Here is a 17,318-nt window from a genome sequence, read left to right as displayed (position 1 = left end):
ACAGTGCCTCAGTTCACATTATATAATGTTAAAAAAATGCCCTCCAGTTTTGTACCACACTACAATGAGCAAGTCCAGGGGCATACCTAGATATATTGAAGGCCACAAGGAAAAAGATTGAAAAGACCCCAATGTATCACACAATGGTGAAAAAAGGAGATTTATGGTAAGAACTTACCTTTGTTAAATCTCTTTCTGCGAGGTACACTGGATTCCACAGGGTATAACATTGGGGTGTAGAGTAGGATCTTGATCCGAGGCACCAACAGGCTAAAAGCTTTGACTGTTCCCAAGATGCTCAGCACCGCCTCCTCTATAACCCCGCCTCCGTGCACAGGAGCTCAGTTTTGTTAACCAGTCCAATGCAGTAGCAGGTAAAAGACGACAACAGTTAGTAGCCACAGACACTACATTCTCATGACAGGAGAAGGTATCAGCGGCTAATGCCATACCAACCCAAAGAAACTAAGTGCGTCAGGTTGGGCGCACTGTGGAATCCAGTGTACCTCGCAGAAAGAGATTTAACAAAGGTAAGTTCTAACCATAAATCTCCTTTTCTGCAGCGGGGCACACTGGTATTCCACAGGGAATAACATCAGGGATGTCCTAAAGCAGTTCCTTATGGGAGGGGACGCACTGTAGCGGGTACAAGAACCCGGCGTCCAAAGGAGGCATCCTGGGAGGCGGAAGTATCGAAGGCATAGAACCTTATGAACGAGTTCACTGAGGACCACATGTCACGAACCGGTCTCTTACCTTTGCAGGTTCTGGGGTTCATCCATTGCCAGTGCGGTTGCTCGCGGTGCTGTGCGCCCGTGTGGGGACGCGGCGTGATCGGTGGCACAGGTAATGCAGAATCTGGGAACTGTGAGTGCGGGGACCAAATGGCCTAAGGCACTGCGGTGTGTCTGCTGTATAGGAGGTGGCCATGTTGGAGACCAAATAGGTAATACAGAGCACTTGTGAAAGCACCTGTGGGCAGGTGTAAGCCAATCCCGTGCTTGTGCTGCCTTTAAGTAGGCTGGGATTATGTTACTCTGGGCCAGTGCTTTGTTGTATCAACGCTGTGCTCTAGCTCTGAGCTCTCTCCGTGCATTCCGTGTGATTCCCGTGGTCCAGATATCGCCTCCGTTCCCAGAGGTCCGTCTGCAGCCTTCACTGCTAAAAGATCCACCGGCTCCCCGCTGTGCTGTCAGTTAATCACGCACCTACTGGTAACAATTGGATTCCCAGAGTCTTGCATGAGGAAACCCTGTCTGCCTGCTTTCAACCATACAGAGTTTGGAGGATTCCACTAACTTCAGCTGTTCGTTTGTTCTGCTCAGCATTTAACCCGTTCATCACTTATATCATCTGCTACAGTCTCACAGTGATCTCCGGAACTCGCAAGTAACCCAATTTAGTACTTTTACTTTCTATGTTGCCATTACAAGGATAATTCTTCACAGTCTCTCAGTTACCTCTCAAAACTTCATTGCAAATCCTCACAGTTATTTCTTCATGTCTGCATTATCCAGTTAAACACATTCTACAGTTCAGCATCAAAGCTTGTTTATATTTGGACAATTTAACATTTATTCTCCAGCCTGTTTTAAACGCAATTCCATGAACATTTCTTTTATTTTTTCTTTAAGATATATCCTGCATATTATTTCTATTATTCATGCAATACGTCAGTATACTATGGTGATTAATAACTTGCCATTTACCACTTTACTGAATTGTTATTTTCAATAAATATATGGAATGGAACTTTCTTCGTCCTCCCTGCTTTCTTCATACCCCAGCACCTACACCTGTGGTTGGTCCCGGGTTAACGGATTCACAAAAACACCCGGACCTGACAGTAAGCACTGGCCACATGGATCCGTCAAGTGACCAATTCGCAGGAGGCGGTGCTACGTCAGATATCCTTTCCCGTCTGGAAAACCAGGAGTCTATACAGACACAAATAGTGCAGTTTATGCAAACTATGGCAGACCGTTTAGAGACTCTTCATACGGCTATTAAAACGTCTCAAATCCAGATTCCAACTCCGGTTGTCCCAGTTACCACTACAGCTTCTCCTGTGACGCTGCCTACGTCCCGCTTGCAGTTACCCTCTCCGAGTAAGTTTGACGGAACTCCAAATCTTTGCAGAGGATTCCTGAATCAATGCGAGATCCAGTTCGAACTGTTGTCCGCCAGTTTCCCATCAGCTCGTTCTAAGGTTGCATATATTATTGCCCTCCTCTCCGGTCAGGCTCTGGAGTGGGCATCACCATTATGGGAAAGAGGTGATCCTATCCTCTCTAATTACAAGGAGTTCGTATCATCCTTCCGGAGAATCTTTGACGAACCAGGCAGAACCACCTCAGCATCTTTGGAGATTCTCCGTCTACGTCAAGGTTTACGTCCTGTCAGTCAATATATTATTCAGTTTCGCACGTTGTCTTCAGAGTTAAATTGGAATGAGGAGGCCTTGATCGCCGCGTTTTGGAATGGACTTTCAGAGAAAATCAAGGATGATTTAACCATCCGGGATGTGCCTACTAAACTGGATGAATTGATTTCTCTCTGTAACAAACTTGACCTACGCTACAGAGAGCGATGTTTAGAGAAATCCAGGACAGAGCGATCCAGTCCACGTTATCATCCTAGGCCTCGACAAGATTCTTCATCACAGTCGCCGGTAACAACAGAAGAACCTATGCAGATTGGACGCTCTCGCCTCACAGAGGAAGAACGACTTTGTTGTCGACAGGGTAACCTCTGCATGTACTGCGGGTCCTCCGAACATTTAGTTAAATCCTGCAAACTCCGGCCTGGGAGACTCTCGCTCCTAGCTTATCCAAGGGAGGTTAAGCTAGAGTTACTTTAGAATCACGTTCTGGGAAAGAGCCGACCTTGTCTATTCAATTAAAAGTTCCAAGTTCTACAGTGAAAGTTTCAGCCCTCCTAGATTCCGGGGCAGCCGAGAACTTCATCTCCTCAGCCTTTGTCATACGGTCTAAAGTTCAAACCATGCCTCTGGAAGCAGCAGTTGCTGTTACAGCAGTGGATGGAAGTCGAATTCCAGATGGTATAATTACTCATCGAACCGTATGTCTCAAGATAAAAGTTGGTGTGCTCCATTCCGAATACCTCTCCTTCTACGTGATTCCCAAAGCCTCTCAAGATGTGATACTTGGTTTACCTTGGCTGCAGAAACATAATCCTCAACTTAATTGGCAAACCATGGAAGTCCTTTCGTGGGGTAAATCTTGTACCAAGGACTGTTTAGCCTCAATTGTACCTCTCCGGTCAATTAGCCTTCCCGACCTACCTCCGGTGTATCAATCCTTTGCGGATGTTTTCAGTAAACAAGCAGCAGACTCTCTACCTCCTCATCGCGAATGGGACTGCCCAATCGTCCTGGTTCCGGGTAAAACACCTCCTAGGGGACGAATTTATCCGCTATCCATCCCAGAGACGCAAGCTATGTCTGATTATAAACAGGAAAATCTAACCAAAGGATTTATCAGACCATCTTCTTCACCTGCAGGAGCCGGATTCTTCTTCGTTAAGAAGAAGGACGGTGGGTTACGACCATGCATAGATTACCGTGGACTCAATGAGATCACTGTGAAAAACAAGTACCCATTACCCTTAATTCCAGAATTATTTGACCGGGTAAAGGGAGCTACTGTGTTTACAAAATTGGATCTCCGAGGGGCCTACAATTTAATCCGCATCCGGGCAGGGGACGAGTGGAAGACTGCTTTTAATACCCGGGCTGGGCATTACGAATACCTTGTAATGCCTTTTGGTCTTTGTAATGCACCTGCAGTTTTTCAAAGCTATGTGAATGAACTTTTTCGTGATCTTCTCTACAAGTGTCTAGTAGTGTACTTGGATGATATCCTAATTTTCTCTACGGATCTAAAGTCTCACCGTCACCAAGTTAAAGAGGTACTGACACGACTGAGGAAAAATCAACTCTATTGTAAGTTAGAGAAGTGCACTTTTGAAGTATCTTCCATACCGTTCCTTGGTTACATCATTTCTGGATCAGAGCTATGTATGGATCCCGGTAAGGTACAAGCTATCCGAGATTGGTCCACTCCTACAACTCTCAAGGGGATTCAGCGATTTCTTGGCTTTGCTAATTTCTATAGGAGATTCATTAAGAATTATTCTTCGTTAGCTGCTCCCATCACAGCCCTAACTCGCAAGGGAGCAAATCCTACGAACTGGTCTTCTGAAGCAATCAAAGCCTTCTCTGATTTAAAGCAAGCCTTTGGGTCAGCCCCCATTCTTCGACAGCCTGATTTGAATCGTCCCTTTCTACTAGAGGTGGATGCATCTACAGAAGCAGTAGGAGCTGTGTTATCACAAGTCTTTGAAGATAAAAAGGTCCATCCCTGCGGATATTTCTCCCGTAAGTTCCTCCCGGCAGAACGTAATTATGCAATCGGTGAGCAAGAGTTACTTGCCATCAAGTTGGCATTTGAGGAGTGGAGATACCTTCTAGAAGGAGCACAACATCGCATTACAGTTTATACTGATCATAAGAATCTTCTGTATCTGCAGTCAGCTCAGTGTTTGAATCCACGACAAGCTCGATGGGCGCTTTTCTTCACACGATTCAATTTCAAGCTCACCTATCGACCAGGGTCTCAGAACAAAAAGGCAGATGCCCTTTCTCGGTCCTTTGCTTCTTCTGAATCAAATGATGCTACCACGAATCAAGCCATTGTGAATCATACGTCCTTTTTAATGACTCGAACCTCTCCAGTTCCTCCGCCTGGCAAGACCTTTGTCGCCACAAATCTTCGTAAACGGCTGCTTACCTGGGCTCATTCCTCTTCCTTCATGGGTCATCCTGGGGTTCTAAAGACTCTCAAATTTATTCAACAGTCTTATTGGTGGCCACGTCTCAAAGCCGATGTCCAAGAGTTTATAGCAGCATGTCCTAAATGTGCCCAACATAAGAGTCCAAGAAGTTCTCCACCAGGTTTATTACATCCACTATCCATACCCAAACAACCATGGACTCATATCTCAATGGATTTCGTGACCGATCTACCTCCATCAAAAGGGCGAAATACCATTTGGGTGATAGTGGATCGATTTTCGAAAATGGCACATTTCATTCCATTAACTGGGTTACCATCAGCCCCTTTACTAGCCAGATTGTTCATCTCTGAAATCTTCAAGTTGCATGGCCTTCCTCGAGAGATCATCTCTGATCGGGGAACACAGTTTGTGGCCAAGTTTTGGAGGTCGCTTTGTTTATCTTTAAATGTCAAGTTGAATTTTTCTTCTGCATATCATCCTCAGACAGATGGACAAACTGAGAGAGTCAACCAAGACCTTGAAACATTTCTCCGGCTATATATATAGTCCTCACAGGATGACTGGGTTGACTACCTTCCATTGGCAGAATTTGCTCATAATAATCTCTTCCATTCATCTTCAGAATCTACGCCCTTTTATATTAACTTCGGCTTTCATCCTCGTGTGCCAGAGTTCCATCCATTGCCAGCCCTAGAGGTTCCAGCAGCAGATCAAGAACTTCAACGTCTATCTAGAATCTGGAGTTGTGTGCGTAAGTCGTTGGTCAAAACTTCCGCTCGTTATAAATCTTTTGCAGATAGAAAACGTAAAGCTGTACCGAATTACAAAGTGGGAGACCAAGTTTGGATTTCTACGCGCAATCTCAGGTTCAAAGTTCCTTCTAAGAAATTTGCTCCCAAGTTTATTGGTCCATTTCCCATTGTAAAGGTACTCAACCCTGTGTCATACAAAGTCAAGTTGCCACCGTCTTTGAGAATTCCTAACGCCTTTCATACATCTTTACTGAAGCCTTTGATTCTCTATAAGTTCCGTACTACCCAGTCCAAATCTCCTAAAGTTCACTCTTTGCAGAATGAGGAATTTGAAGTTAAGGAGATTGTGGACTCACGTTCCCGATATGGACGTTTACAGTTTTTGGTCGACTGGAAGGGTTACGGTCCGGAGGAGAGATCCTGGGTTTTCTCTGAAGATGTTCATGCTCCAAGACTGGTACAGAAATACTTCTCCAAAAATCCTGACAGGGTTCAAAGGTGTTCGGAGACCACCCGTAGAAGAGGGGGTACTGTCACAAACCGGTCTCTTACCTTTGCAGGTTCTGGGGTTCATCCGTTGCCAGTGCGGTTGCTCGCGGTGCTGTGCGCCCGTGTGGGGACGCGGCGTGATCGGTGGCACAGGTAATGCAGAATCTGGGAACTGTGAGTGCGGGGACCAAATGGCCTAAGGCACTGCGGTGTGTCTGCTGTATAGGAGGTGGCCATGTTGGAGACCAAATAGGTAATACAGAGCACTTGTGAAAGCACCTGTGGGCAGGTGTAAGCCAATCCCGTGCTTGTGCTGCCTTTAAGTAGGCTGGGATTATGTTACTCTGGGCCAGTGCTTTGTTGTATCAACGCTGTGCTCTAGCTCTGAGCTCTCTCCGTGCATTCCGTGTGATTCCCGTGGTCCAGATATCGCCTCCGTTCCCAGAGGTCCGTCTGCAGCCTTCACTGCTAAAAGATCCACCGGCTCCCCGCTGTGCTGTCAGTTAATCACGCACCTACTGGTAACAATTGGATTCCCAGAGTCTTGCATGAGGAAACCCTGTCTGCCTGCTTTCAACCATACAGAGTTTGGAGGATTCCACTAACTTCAGCTGTTCGTTTGTTCTGCTCAGCATTTAACCCGTTCATCACTTATATCATCTGCTACAGTCTCACAGTGATCTCCGGAACTCGCAAGTAACCCAATTTAGTACTTTTACTTTCTATGTTGCCATTACAAGGATAATTCTTCACAGTCTCTCAGTTACCTCTCAAAACTTCATTGCAAATCCTCAGTTATTTCTTCATGTCTGCATTATCCAGTTAAACACATTCTACAGTTCAGCATCAAAGCTTGTTTATATTTGGACAATTTAACATTTATTCTCCAGCCTGTTTTAAACGCAATTCCATGAACATTTCTTTTATTTTTTCCTTAAGATATATCCTGCATATTATTTCTATTATTCATGCAATACGTCAGTATACTATGGTGATTAATAACTTGCCATTTACCACTTTACTGAATTGTTATTTTCAATAAATATATGGAATGGAACTTTCTTCGTCCTCCCTGCTTTCTTCATACCCCAGCACCTACACCTGTGGTTGGTCCCGGGTTAACGGATTCACAAAAACACCCGGACCTGACACCACGTAGCCGCCTTGCACAATTGTTCAAGGGTCGCACCACGGCAAGCCGCCCAAGAAGGTCCAACAGACCGAGTAGAATGGGCTTTGATGGTAGCAGGAGCTGGAAGGCCAGCCTGTACATAAGCATGTGCAATCACCATTCTAATCCATCTGGCCAAGGTCTGCTTGTTAGCAGGCCAGCCACATTTGTGAAAACCAAACAGTACAAAGAAAGAATCAGACTTCCTAACAGAGGCTGTCCTCTTCACATAGATACGGAGAGCCCGTACCACATCCAAAGACCGCTCTTTGGAGGATAAATCCGGAGAGACAAGGCCGGAACCACAATCTCCTGGTTAAGGTGGAAAGAAAACACCACCTTAAGTGGATAACCAGGGCGCGTCCGAATAACCGCCCGGTCACGGTGAAAAAGGGGGACCCTGCAAGACAAGGCACCCAAATCTGATACCCGTCTAGCAGAGGCAATAGCCAGCAGAAACAAGACCTTGAGGGAAAGCCACTTAAGGTCCGCAGATTCAAGAGGTTCAAACGGAGACTCCTGCAAAGCCTCCAGAACCACCAACAAATCCCAAGGAGCCACAGGTGGGACACAGGGAGGTTGAATCCATAAAACACCCTGAGTGAATGTATGAACATCAGGCAGAGTCACAATGGGCTTTGATGGTAGCAGGAGCTGGAAGGCCAGCCTGTACATAAGCATGTGCAATCACCATTCTAATCCATCTGGCCAAGGTCTGCTTGTTAGCAGGCCAGCCACATTTGTGAAAACCAAACAGTACAAAGAAAGAATCAGACTTCCTAACAGAGGCTGTCCTCTTCACATAGATACGGAGAGCCCGTACCACATCCAAAGACCGCTCTTTGGAGGATAAATCCGGAGAGACAAGGCCGGAACCACAATCTCCTGGTTAAGGTGGAAAGAAAACACCACCTTAAGTGGATAACCAGGGCGCGTCCGAATAACCGCCCGGTCACGGTGAAAAAGGGGGACCCTGCAAGACAAGGCACCCAAATCTGATACCCGTCTAGCAGAGGCAATAGCCAGCAGAAACAAGACCTTGAGGGAAAGCCACTTAAGGTCCGCAGATTCAAGAGGTTCAAACGGAGACTCCTGCAAAGCCTCCAGAACCACCAACAAATCCCAAGGAGCCACAGGTGGGACACAGGGAGGTTGAATCCATAAAACACCCTGAGTGAATGTATGAACATCAGGCAGAGTCACAATTTTTCTCTGAAACCATACCAACAAGGCAGAAATACGAACCTTAAGGGAGGCCAGCCGAAGGCCCAAGTCCAAGCCCTGTTGAAGGAAGGCCAAAAGTTTGGCCGTACTAAACTTGTAATCGTCATGATTGTTAGATGCGCACCAAGCAAAGTAAGAATTCCAGACCCTATGGTAAATCCGAGCAGAAGCCGGCTTACGGGCCTTCAACATAGTTTGAATGACCGCCTCAGAAAATCCTTTGGCCCTCAGTACGGAAACTTCAAGAGCCACGCTGTCAAAGCCAGTCGGGCCAAATCCTGGTAAACACAAGGGCCCTGAACGAGGAGGTCTGGTCGTTGCAGAAGCAGAAGAGGACGCTCTAGCGAGAGACCCTGCAGGTCTGAGAACCAATGCCGTCTGGGCAACGCTGAAGCTTTAAAAGAAGGATTCCTCCTTCTTGCTTGAACTTTCTCACTACTCTGGGCAGGAGTGACACCAGAGGGAACACGTACAGCAGCCGAAAGTCCCATGGAATTGCCAGTGGGTCCACGAACGCCGCTTGAGGATCCCTTGTTCTTGCTCCGAAGACCGGAACCTTGTGATTGTGTCGAGACGCCATCAGGTCTACATCTGGTAGGCCCCACTTGTCCACTAGGAGTTGAAATACTTCTGGATGAAGGCTCCACTCTCCGGTGTGTACGTCCCGATGACTGAGGAAGTCCGCTTCCCAGTTGAGGACCCCTGGAAGGAACACTGCCGATATGGCTCGCAGATGGCGTTCGCCCATTGAAGAATCTTTGACACTTCCATCATTGCCATGCGGCTTCGAGTGCCGCCTTGATGATTTATGTACGCCACCATGGTGGCGTTGTCTGACTGTACTTGAACAGGCCTGTTCTGTACCAGATGCTGGGCCAGTTTCAGAGCATAGAACACTGCCCGCATTTCCAGAATGTTTATCGGGAGGAGAGACTCCTCCCTGGTCCACCGACCTTGAAGAGAGTGTTGCTCCAACACCGCGCCCAAACCCCACAGACTGGCATCCGTCGTCACAAGGACCTAGTTGGAGAACCAGAAGGGACGACCCCTGCTCAATCGGTGGTCCTGCAGCCACCAGGTCAGTGACAGACGGACCTCCGGAGACAAGGAGATCATTTGAGACCTGATCCGGTGAGGCAGGCCATCCCATTTGTTAAGAATCAGTTTCTGCAGAGGGCGGGAATGAAATTGAGCATACTCCACCATGTCGAAAGCCGACACCATGAGGCCTAGTACTTGCATCACCGAGTGTATCGACACACGCAGACGAGAGAGGAAGCAATGTATCTTGTCCTGAAGCTTCAGGACTTTCTCCTGTGACAAAAACAACCTCTGGTTGTTTGTCCAACAACGCTCCCAGATGCACCATGCTCTGGGCAGGGACCAGGGATGATTTCTTCCAGTTGATGAGCCACCCGTAGGCTTGCAGAAACTGGACCGTCAGATCCAAATGACGGAGGAGAACTTCTGGGGAATTGGCCAGGATCAGCAATTCATCCAGATACGGCAGGATCCTGATGCCCTGACAGCGGAGTGAAGCCGTCATAGCTGCCATGAGCTTGGTGAAAATTTGCTGAGCCGTGGTCAGACCAAACGGTAAGGCCCGGAATTGGTAATGGAGATTGCCAATAGCAAACCGCAGGTGTTGCTGATGTGACATGGCAATATGGATATACAGGTAAGCATCCTGTATAACCAGGGATACCATATAGTCTCCTGGACAATAGAGCGAAAGGTCTCCATACGAAACTTGGAGACCCTCACAAACTTTAAAATAGCTCTTCTTAGTGATGCTGGAGCAGCCCTGCCTTTTAGCTGCCTGTGCACGGAGGCGGAGTTATAGAGGAGGCGGCGCTGAGCATCTTGGGAACAGTCAAAGCTTTTAGCCTGTTGATGCCTCGGATCAAGATCCTACTCTACACCCCAATGTTATTCCCTGTGGAATACCAGTGTACCCCACTGCAGAAATGTTTATAACACATGTAACGTGTAACATGTAATGTGACAGCTCTGGGTCCCATAGCAGCTGCACTGCCTGCACTTATGGTAGCTACGCCCTTGCATACACACCGTGGCATGGGACAGTACAAGATGACACTTTATAACCTAGAAGTCACCCAGCTATTCCATGAATATTTCTAATCCTGGTTCATGTATCTCCATTAAGCACTTTTGCCATGGCAAGCTGTCTAGATCAATATGCAGTATGTGCCATATACAGTTGGGATAGATTTACTAAAGCATCTAAAAATGAATATTGGAGGTCTTGCCTACAGCAACCAATCAGATTTCAGCTACCATTATTACGTTCTAGAAAATGATAGAATCGGATCAGATGCTATAGACTCCACTCTGTTTTAGAAGCTTTTAAGATTGTATATCTTTATAAAGCTTTAATAAATCTATCCCTTAACCTCATTTATGGAAATCCTGTATCTTCCAGCAGATTTTAAGATTGTGAGCAAGGCTCTTTTATCTCCGTTCTTGCTTTATTACTATGTTTGTCTCCATCTGTAAAGTGCTGCTGAGTATGCCGCCTCAGTATAAATACACTGTAATGATACTTACTGCAGCATTTTCAATACTACTTGCTGTTCCTCCTCACTGCTAATACTGAGTAAGTCACCTCCTATTGCTCTGCAAAAATCCCTGGCTTCATACCATGACTTTTTCTCATCTGCTTCTTCTTTATAGTAATGCTGGAAAAATAAAAAAATATTATGTAATATGTGCAGCGGTGGAAGTGGACTGTTATATGATGGTATACCATACTGCTACTTCTCCTAATGCTTTTATTGAAAAACGATCACATTCCATTCACGTACACTTACCATACCACCACTTCTAAATTAGGTTCTGATTTTCTTTATTCCCTTTTTGTTTATTTGAGACTGCTAGTAACCTGTATATCTTTTCTAAAACTCCTTATAGTCAATTGTGAAAAACAGCAGCGAGCGAACGGGTCAGAATGACCCCCAAAACCATGTGCACTGCAGGTGGGGCAGATATAACATTTGCAGAGAGAGTTACAGTAGATTTGGGTGGGTTATATTGTTTCTGTGCAGGGTAAATACTGGCTGCTTTATTTTTACACTGCAATTTAGATTTCAGTTTGAACACACCACACCCAAATCTAACTCTCTCTGCACATGTTATATCTGCCCCCCCTGCAGTGCACATGGTTTTGCCCATTAGCTAACAAATTTGCTGCTGCTCTCAGATCTGAATTAAGGGGTCATAACAAATTTGCTGCTGCTCTCAGATCTGAATTAAAGGGTCATTCCGAGTTGATCGCTAGCTGCCGGAGTTCGCAGCGCAGCGATCAGGCTAAAAATCGTCGTTTCTGCACATGCGCATGCACCGCAATGCGCACGCGCAACGTACGGGTACAAAGTCCTTTGTGGTTTTGCACAGGTTCTAGCGAAGCTTTCAGTCGCACGGCAGAACGCAGGAAGATTGACATGAAGTGGGCGTTTCTGGGTGGTAGCCGACCATTTTTAGGGAGTGCTTAGAAAAACGCAGCCGTGTTGGGAAAAACGCAGGCGTGGCTGGGCGAACGCTGGGCGGGTGTGTGACGTCAAAAGCCATCGCTCCGTCGTTAGAATCAACACACACGAAGAGTAACTACAGGGCTGGTCTTGTTTTGCACAAAATGATTTTGCAGCCGCTCTGCTGCACAAGCGTTCGCACTTCTGCAAAGCGAAAATACACTCCCCAGTGGGCAACGACAATGCGTTTGCACGGCTGCTAAAAACTGCTAGCGAGCGATCAACTCTGAATGACCCGCTAGGCCCTTTGGCTTGCAGTAACCTGCACATGAGCATATAAATTCCACTACATTTCTGATCACATGCATCTCAATTGTAACTGTGGCTCTGTGTGTGTCTCACAAGTGTTAAGAGCACCCGCAGTGTAACAAAATATTATCCACACTATAAAATAAATCTTAGGGGGGGGGGGGGGGGGGTTATAAAAAAACCCCGTAACTTAAGGGGGAATATTACTGTTCATATTTTAACTTTCATTTTCTAAAAGCATTCACGAAAATATACGTGGGCCATTTTTAGTTCACAGTACATACAGTAAGCAGGAACTTCAATTGCCTCCAATGGCTGCAAAGTCATATCTGGACAGACTCCAGCACTTTGCAACCATAATTTCTCTAACGTCCTAAGTGGATGCTGGGGACTCCGTAAGGACCATGGGAATAGCGGCTCCGCAGGAGACTGGGCACATCTAAAGAAAGCTTTAGGACTATCTGGTGTGCACTGGCTCCTCCCCCCATGACCCTCCTCCAAGCCTCAGTTAGATCTCTGTGCCCGAACGAGAAGGGTGCACACTAGGGGCTCTCCTGAGCTTCTTAGTGAAAGTTTTAGTTTAGGTTTTTTATTTTCAGTGAGACCTGCTGGCAACAGGCTCACTGCATCGAGGGACTAAGGGGAGAAGAAGCGAACTCACCTGCGTGCAGAGTGGATTGGGCTTCTTAGGCTACTGGACATTAGCTCCAGAGGGACGATCACAGGCCCAGCCTGGATGGGTCCCAGAGCCGCGCCGCCGGCCCCCTTACAGAGCCAGAAGGCAGAAGAGGTCCGGAAAATCTGCGGCAGAAGACGTCCTGTCTTCAACAAGGTAGCGCACAGCACTGCAGCTGTGCGCCATTGCTCTCAGCACACTTCACACTCCGGTCACTGAGGGTGCAGGGCGCTGGGGGGGAGCGCCCTGAGACGCAATAATAAACACCTTGGATGGCAAAAAAAAAAAAAAAATGCATCACATATAGCTCCTGGGCTATATGGATGCATTTAACCCCTGCCAAAATACATAGAAAAACGGGAGATAAGGCCGCCGATAATGGGGCGGAGCCTATCTCCTCAGCACACGGGCGCCATTTTCCCTCACAGCTCCGTTGGAGGGAAGCTCCCTGTCTCTCCCCTGCAGTCACTACACTACAGAAAGGGTTAAAAAAGAGAGGGGGGGCACTAATTACGCGCAGTATTAAATATACAGCAGCTATAAGGGGAAAAACACTTATATAAGGTTATCCCTGTATATATATAGCGCTCTGGTGTGTGCTGGCAAACTCTCCCTCTGTCTCCCCAAAGGGCTAGTGGGGTCCTGTCCTCTATCAGAGCATTCCCTGTGTGTGTGCTGTATGTCGGTACGTTTGTGTCGACATGTATGAGGAGAAAAATGATGTGGAGACGGAGCAGATTGCCTGTAATAGTGATGTCACCCCCTAGGGGGTCGACACCTGAGTGGATGAACTGTTGGAAGGAATTACGTGACAGTGTCAGCTCTGTATAAAAGACAGTGGTTGACATGAGACAGCCGGCTACTCAGCTTGTGCCTGTCGAGACGTCTCATAGGCCGTCAGGGGCTCTAAAGCGCCCATTACCTCAGATGGCAGATATAGACGCCGACACGGATACTGACTCCAGTGTCGACGGTGAAGAGACAAATGTGACTTCCAGTAGGGCCACACGTTACATGATTGAGGCAATGAAAAATACGAGTACCACCAAAAAGGGGTATTATGTTCGGTGAGGAAAAACTACCTGTAGTTTTCCTGAATCTGAGAAATTAAATAACCCCCTAGGGGGGATAAAGCGCTCACACGCTTGTAAGGGCTCTACCCTCTCCTGAGATGGCCGCCCTTAAGGATCCTGCTGATAGAAAGCAGGAGGGTATCCTAAAATGTATTTACACACATACTGGTGTTATACTGCGACCAGCAATCGCCTCAGCCTGGATGTGCAGTGCTGGGTTGGCATGGTCGGATTCCCTGACTGAAAATATTGATACCCTAGATAGGGACAGTATAATTTTGCCTATAGAGCATTTAAAAGATGCATTTCTATATATGCGTGATGCACAGCGGAATATTTGCCGACTGGCATCAAGTCTAAGTGCGTTGTCCATTTCTACCAGTAGAGGGTTATGGACACGTCAGTGGTCAGGTGATGCGTATTCCAAACGGCATTTGGAAGTATTGCCTTATTAAGGGGAGGAGTTATTTGGGGTCGGTCTTTCAGACCTGGTGGCCACGGCAACAGCTGGGAAATCCACGTTTGTACCCCAGGTCGCCTCTCAACATGAGAAGACGCCGTATTATCAGGCGCAGTCTTTTCGTGGACAAGCGGGCAAAAGGTTCCTCATTTCTGCCCCGTGACAGAGGGAGAGGAAAAAGGCTGCAGAAATCAGCCAGTTCCCAGGAACAGAAACCCTCTCCCGCCTCTGCCAAGCCCTCAGTATGACGCTGGGGCTTTACAAGCAGAATCAGGCACGGTGGGGGGCCCGTCTCAATGAATTTCAGCGCGCAGTGGGCTCACTCGCAAGTAGACCCCTGGATCCTTCAGGTGATATCTCAGGGGTACAAATTAGAATTCGAGACGTCTCCCCCTCGCCGTTTCCTAAAGTCGGCTTTACCGATGTCTCCTTCTGACACGGAGACAGTTTTGGAAGCCATTCACAAGCTGTATTCCCAGCAGGTGATAATCAAGGTACCCCTCCTGCAACAGGGAACGGGGTATTATTCCACACTGTTGTGGTACCGAAGCCAGACGGCTCGGTGAGACCGATTCTAAATCTAAAATCTTTGAACACTTACATACAGAGGTTCAAATTCAAGATTGAGTCACTCAGAGCAGTGATTGCGAACCTGGAAGAAGGGGACTAACATGATGTCTCGGGACATCAAGGATGCTTACCTTCATGTCAAAATTTACCCTTCTCACCAAGGGTACCGCAGGTTTATGGTACAGAACTGTCACTATCAGTTCAGACGCTGCCGTATGGATGGTCCACGGCACCCCGGGTCTTTACCAAGGTAATGGCCGAAATGATGATATTCCTTCGAAGGAAGGGAAGTTTAGTTATCCCTTACTTGGACGATTCCCTGATAAGGGTAAGATCCAGGGAACAGTTGGAGGTCGGTGTAGCACTATCTCAGGTAGTGTTGCGGCAGCACGATTGGATTCTCAATATTCCAAAATCGCAGCTGGTTCCGACGACTTGTCTTCTGTTCCTAGGGATGATCCTGGACACAGTCCAGAAAAAGGTGTTTCTCCCGGAGGAGAAAGCCAGGGAGTTATCCGAGCTAGTCAGGAACCTCCTAAAACCGAGCCAAGTCTCAGTGCATCAATGCACAAGGGTTCTGGGTAAAATGGTGGCTTCCTACGAAGCAATCCCATTCGGCAGATTCCACGCAAGAACTTTCCAGTGGGACCTGCTGGACAAATGGTCCGGGTCGCATCTTCAGATGCATCAGCGGATAACCCTGTCACCAAGGACAAGGGTGTCCCTCCTGTGGTGGTTGCAGAGTGCTCATCTTCTAGAGGGCCGCAGATTCGGCATTCAGGACTGGGTCCTGGTGACCACGGATGCCAGCCTGCGAGGCTGGGGAGCAGTCACACAGGGAAGGAATATCCAGGGCTTATGGTCAAGCCTGGAGACATCACTTCACATAAATATCCTGAAGCTAAGGGCCATTTACAATGCTCTAAGCTTAGCAAGACCTCTGCTTCAAGGTCAGCCGGTGTTGATCCAGTCGGACAACATCATGGCAGTCACCCACGTAAACAGACAGGGTGGCACAAGAAGCAGGAGGGCAATGGCAGAAGCTGCAAGGATTCTTCGCTGGGCGGAAAATCATGTGATAGCACTGTCAGCAGTATTCATTCCGGGAGTGGACAACTGGGAAGCAGACTTCCTCAGCACGACCTCCACCCGGGAGAGTGGGGACTTCACCCAGAAGTCTTCCACATGATTATAAACCGTTGGGAAAAACTCGACAGGTATTGCGCCAGGTCAAGGGACCCTCAGGCAATAGCTGTAGACGCTCTGGTAACACCGTGGGTGTACCAGTCAGTGTATGTGTTCCCTCCTCTGCCTCTCATACCCAAGGTACTGAGATTGATAAGAAGGAGAGGAGTAAGCACTATATTCGTGGCTCCGGATTGGTCAAGAAGGACTTGGTAACCGGAACTTCAAGAGATGCTCACGGAGGATCCGTGGCCTCTACCTCTAAGAAGGGACCTGCTCCAGCAAGGACCCTGTCTGTTCCAAGACTTACCGCGGCTGCGTTTGACGGCATGGCGGTTGAACGCCGGATCCTGAAGGAAAAAAGGCATTCCGGATGAAGTCATCCCTATCCTGATCAAAGCCAGGAAGGATGTAACCGCAAAACATTATCACCGCATTTGGCGAAAATATGTTGCGTGGTGCGAGGCCAGTAAGGCCCGACGGAGGAAATTCAACTGGGTCGATTCCTACATTTCCTGCAAACAGGATGTCACAACTGAGGGCCTGAGCTGACGGGAGGCAGCCTCAGTTGTAGGGGCTGAGGTATAGTGGAACCTGGGTGGTTGTATCAGACCCCTAGACATGTAAGTAACATGTAACAGAATTGCCCGAAGGCGTGACCACGACAACCAGGATAAAAGTCAATGATGTTTATTTATGACAAAACTCCGTAACACAGCAGTAGTAAAAGAAAACATAAAAATCAGCAGAGAATAAATACAGTTCCTGGGTACTACAGGGTGGCAAGGGCCACAGGGCTCTGGTAGTGTGAGATAGTTCTTATAATCTTCTAGTTGGAAAGTCCTTACCTGGCCCGACTGTAGCAATGGAGATAGCCCAGGATCGTACCAGCTGGTGTTCCAGGAAAAGCTGGGCTGCTGTGGATAAAACGGCTGCTGTGGGTACTGGCTGGAACCAGACTGATGTTGGCACGGAGTGGGTACTGGCTGGAACCAGTCAAATAATAAATGTAGCTTGAGAGCGATGAAATATGAAGTGATGTTTGGAGATTGAGAGCGGTGAAATTATAATGCCGGTGATAAATGATAATATGCAGAAAAGGG

At 47.4% G+C, this 17,318-nt stretch overlaps 1 protein-coding gene across 1 annotated transcript in view; it reads right to left on the bottom strand.

Moving 5' to 3' along the window:
• The window catches only part of LOC134927294 (macrophage mannose receptor 1-like), a 407,906-nt gene that overhangs the window by 196,474 nt on the left and 194,114 nt on the right, over positions 1 to 17,318 (bottom strand). The window contains exon 13 of the mRNA XM_063921539.1: positions 11,023 to 11,153. Within this exon, the coding sequence (XP_063777609.1) occupies positions 11,023 to 11,153 (131 nt within the window). The remainder of the gene's footprint in view (positions 1 to 11,022; positions 11,154 to 17,318) is intronic.

The sequence above is a fragment of the Pseudophryne corroboree genome, chromosome 5, assembly GCF_028390025.1.
Source record: "Pseudophryne corroboree isolate aPseCor3 chromosome 5, aPseCor3.hap2, whole genome shotgun sequence".
NCBI classification, from domain to species: domain Eukaryota; kingdom Metazoa; phylum Chordata; class Amphibia; order Anura; family Myobatrachidae; genus Pseudophryne; species Pseudophryne corroboree.
The sequence above is the reverse complement of the archived record's forward strand: the minus strand, read 5'-3'. Positions and strand labels throughout refer to the sequence as shown.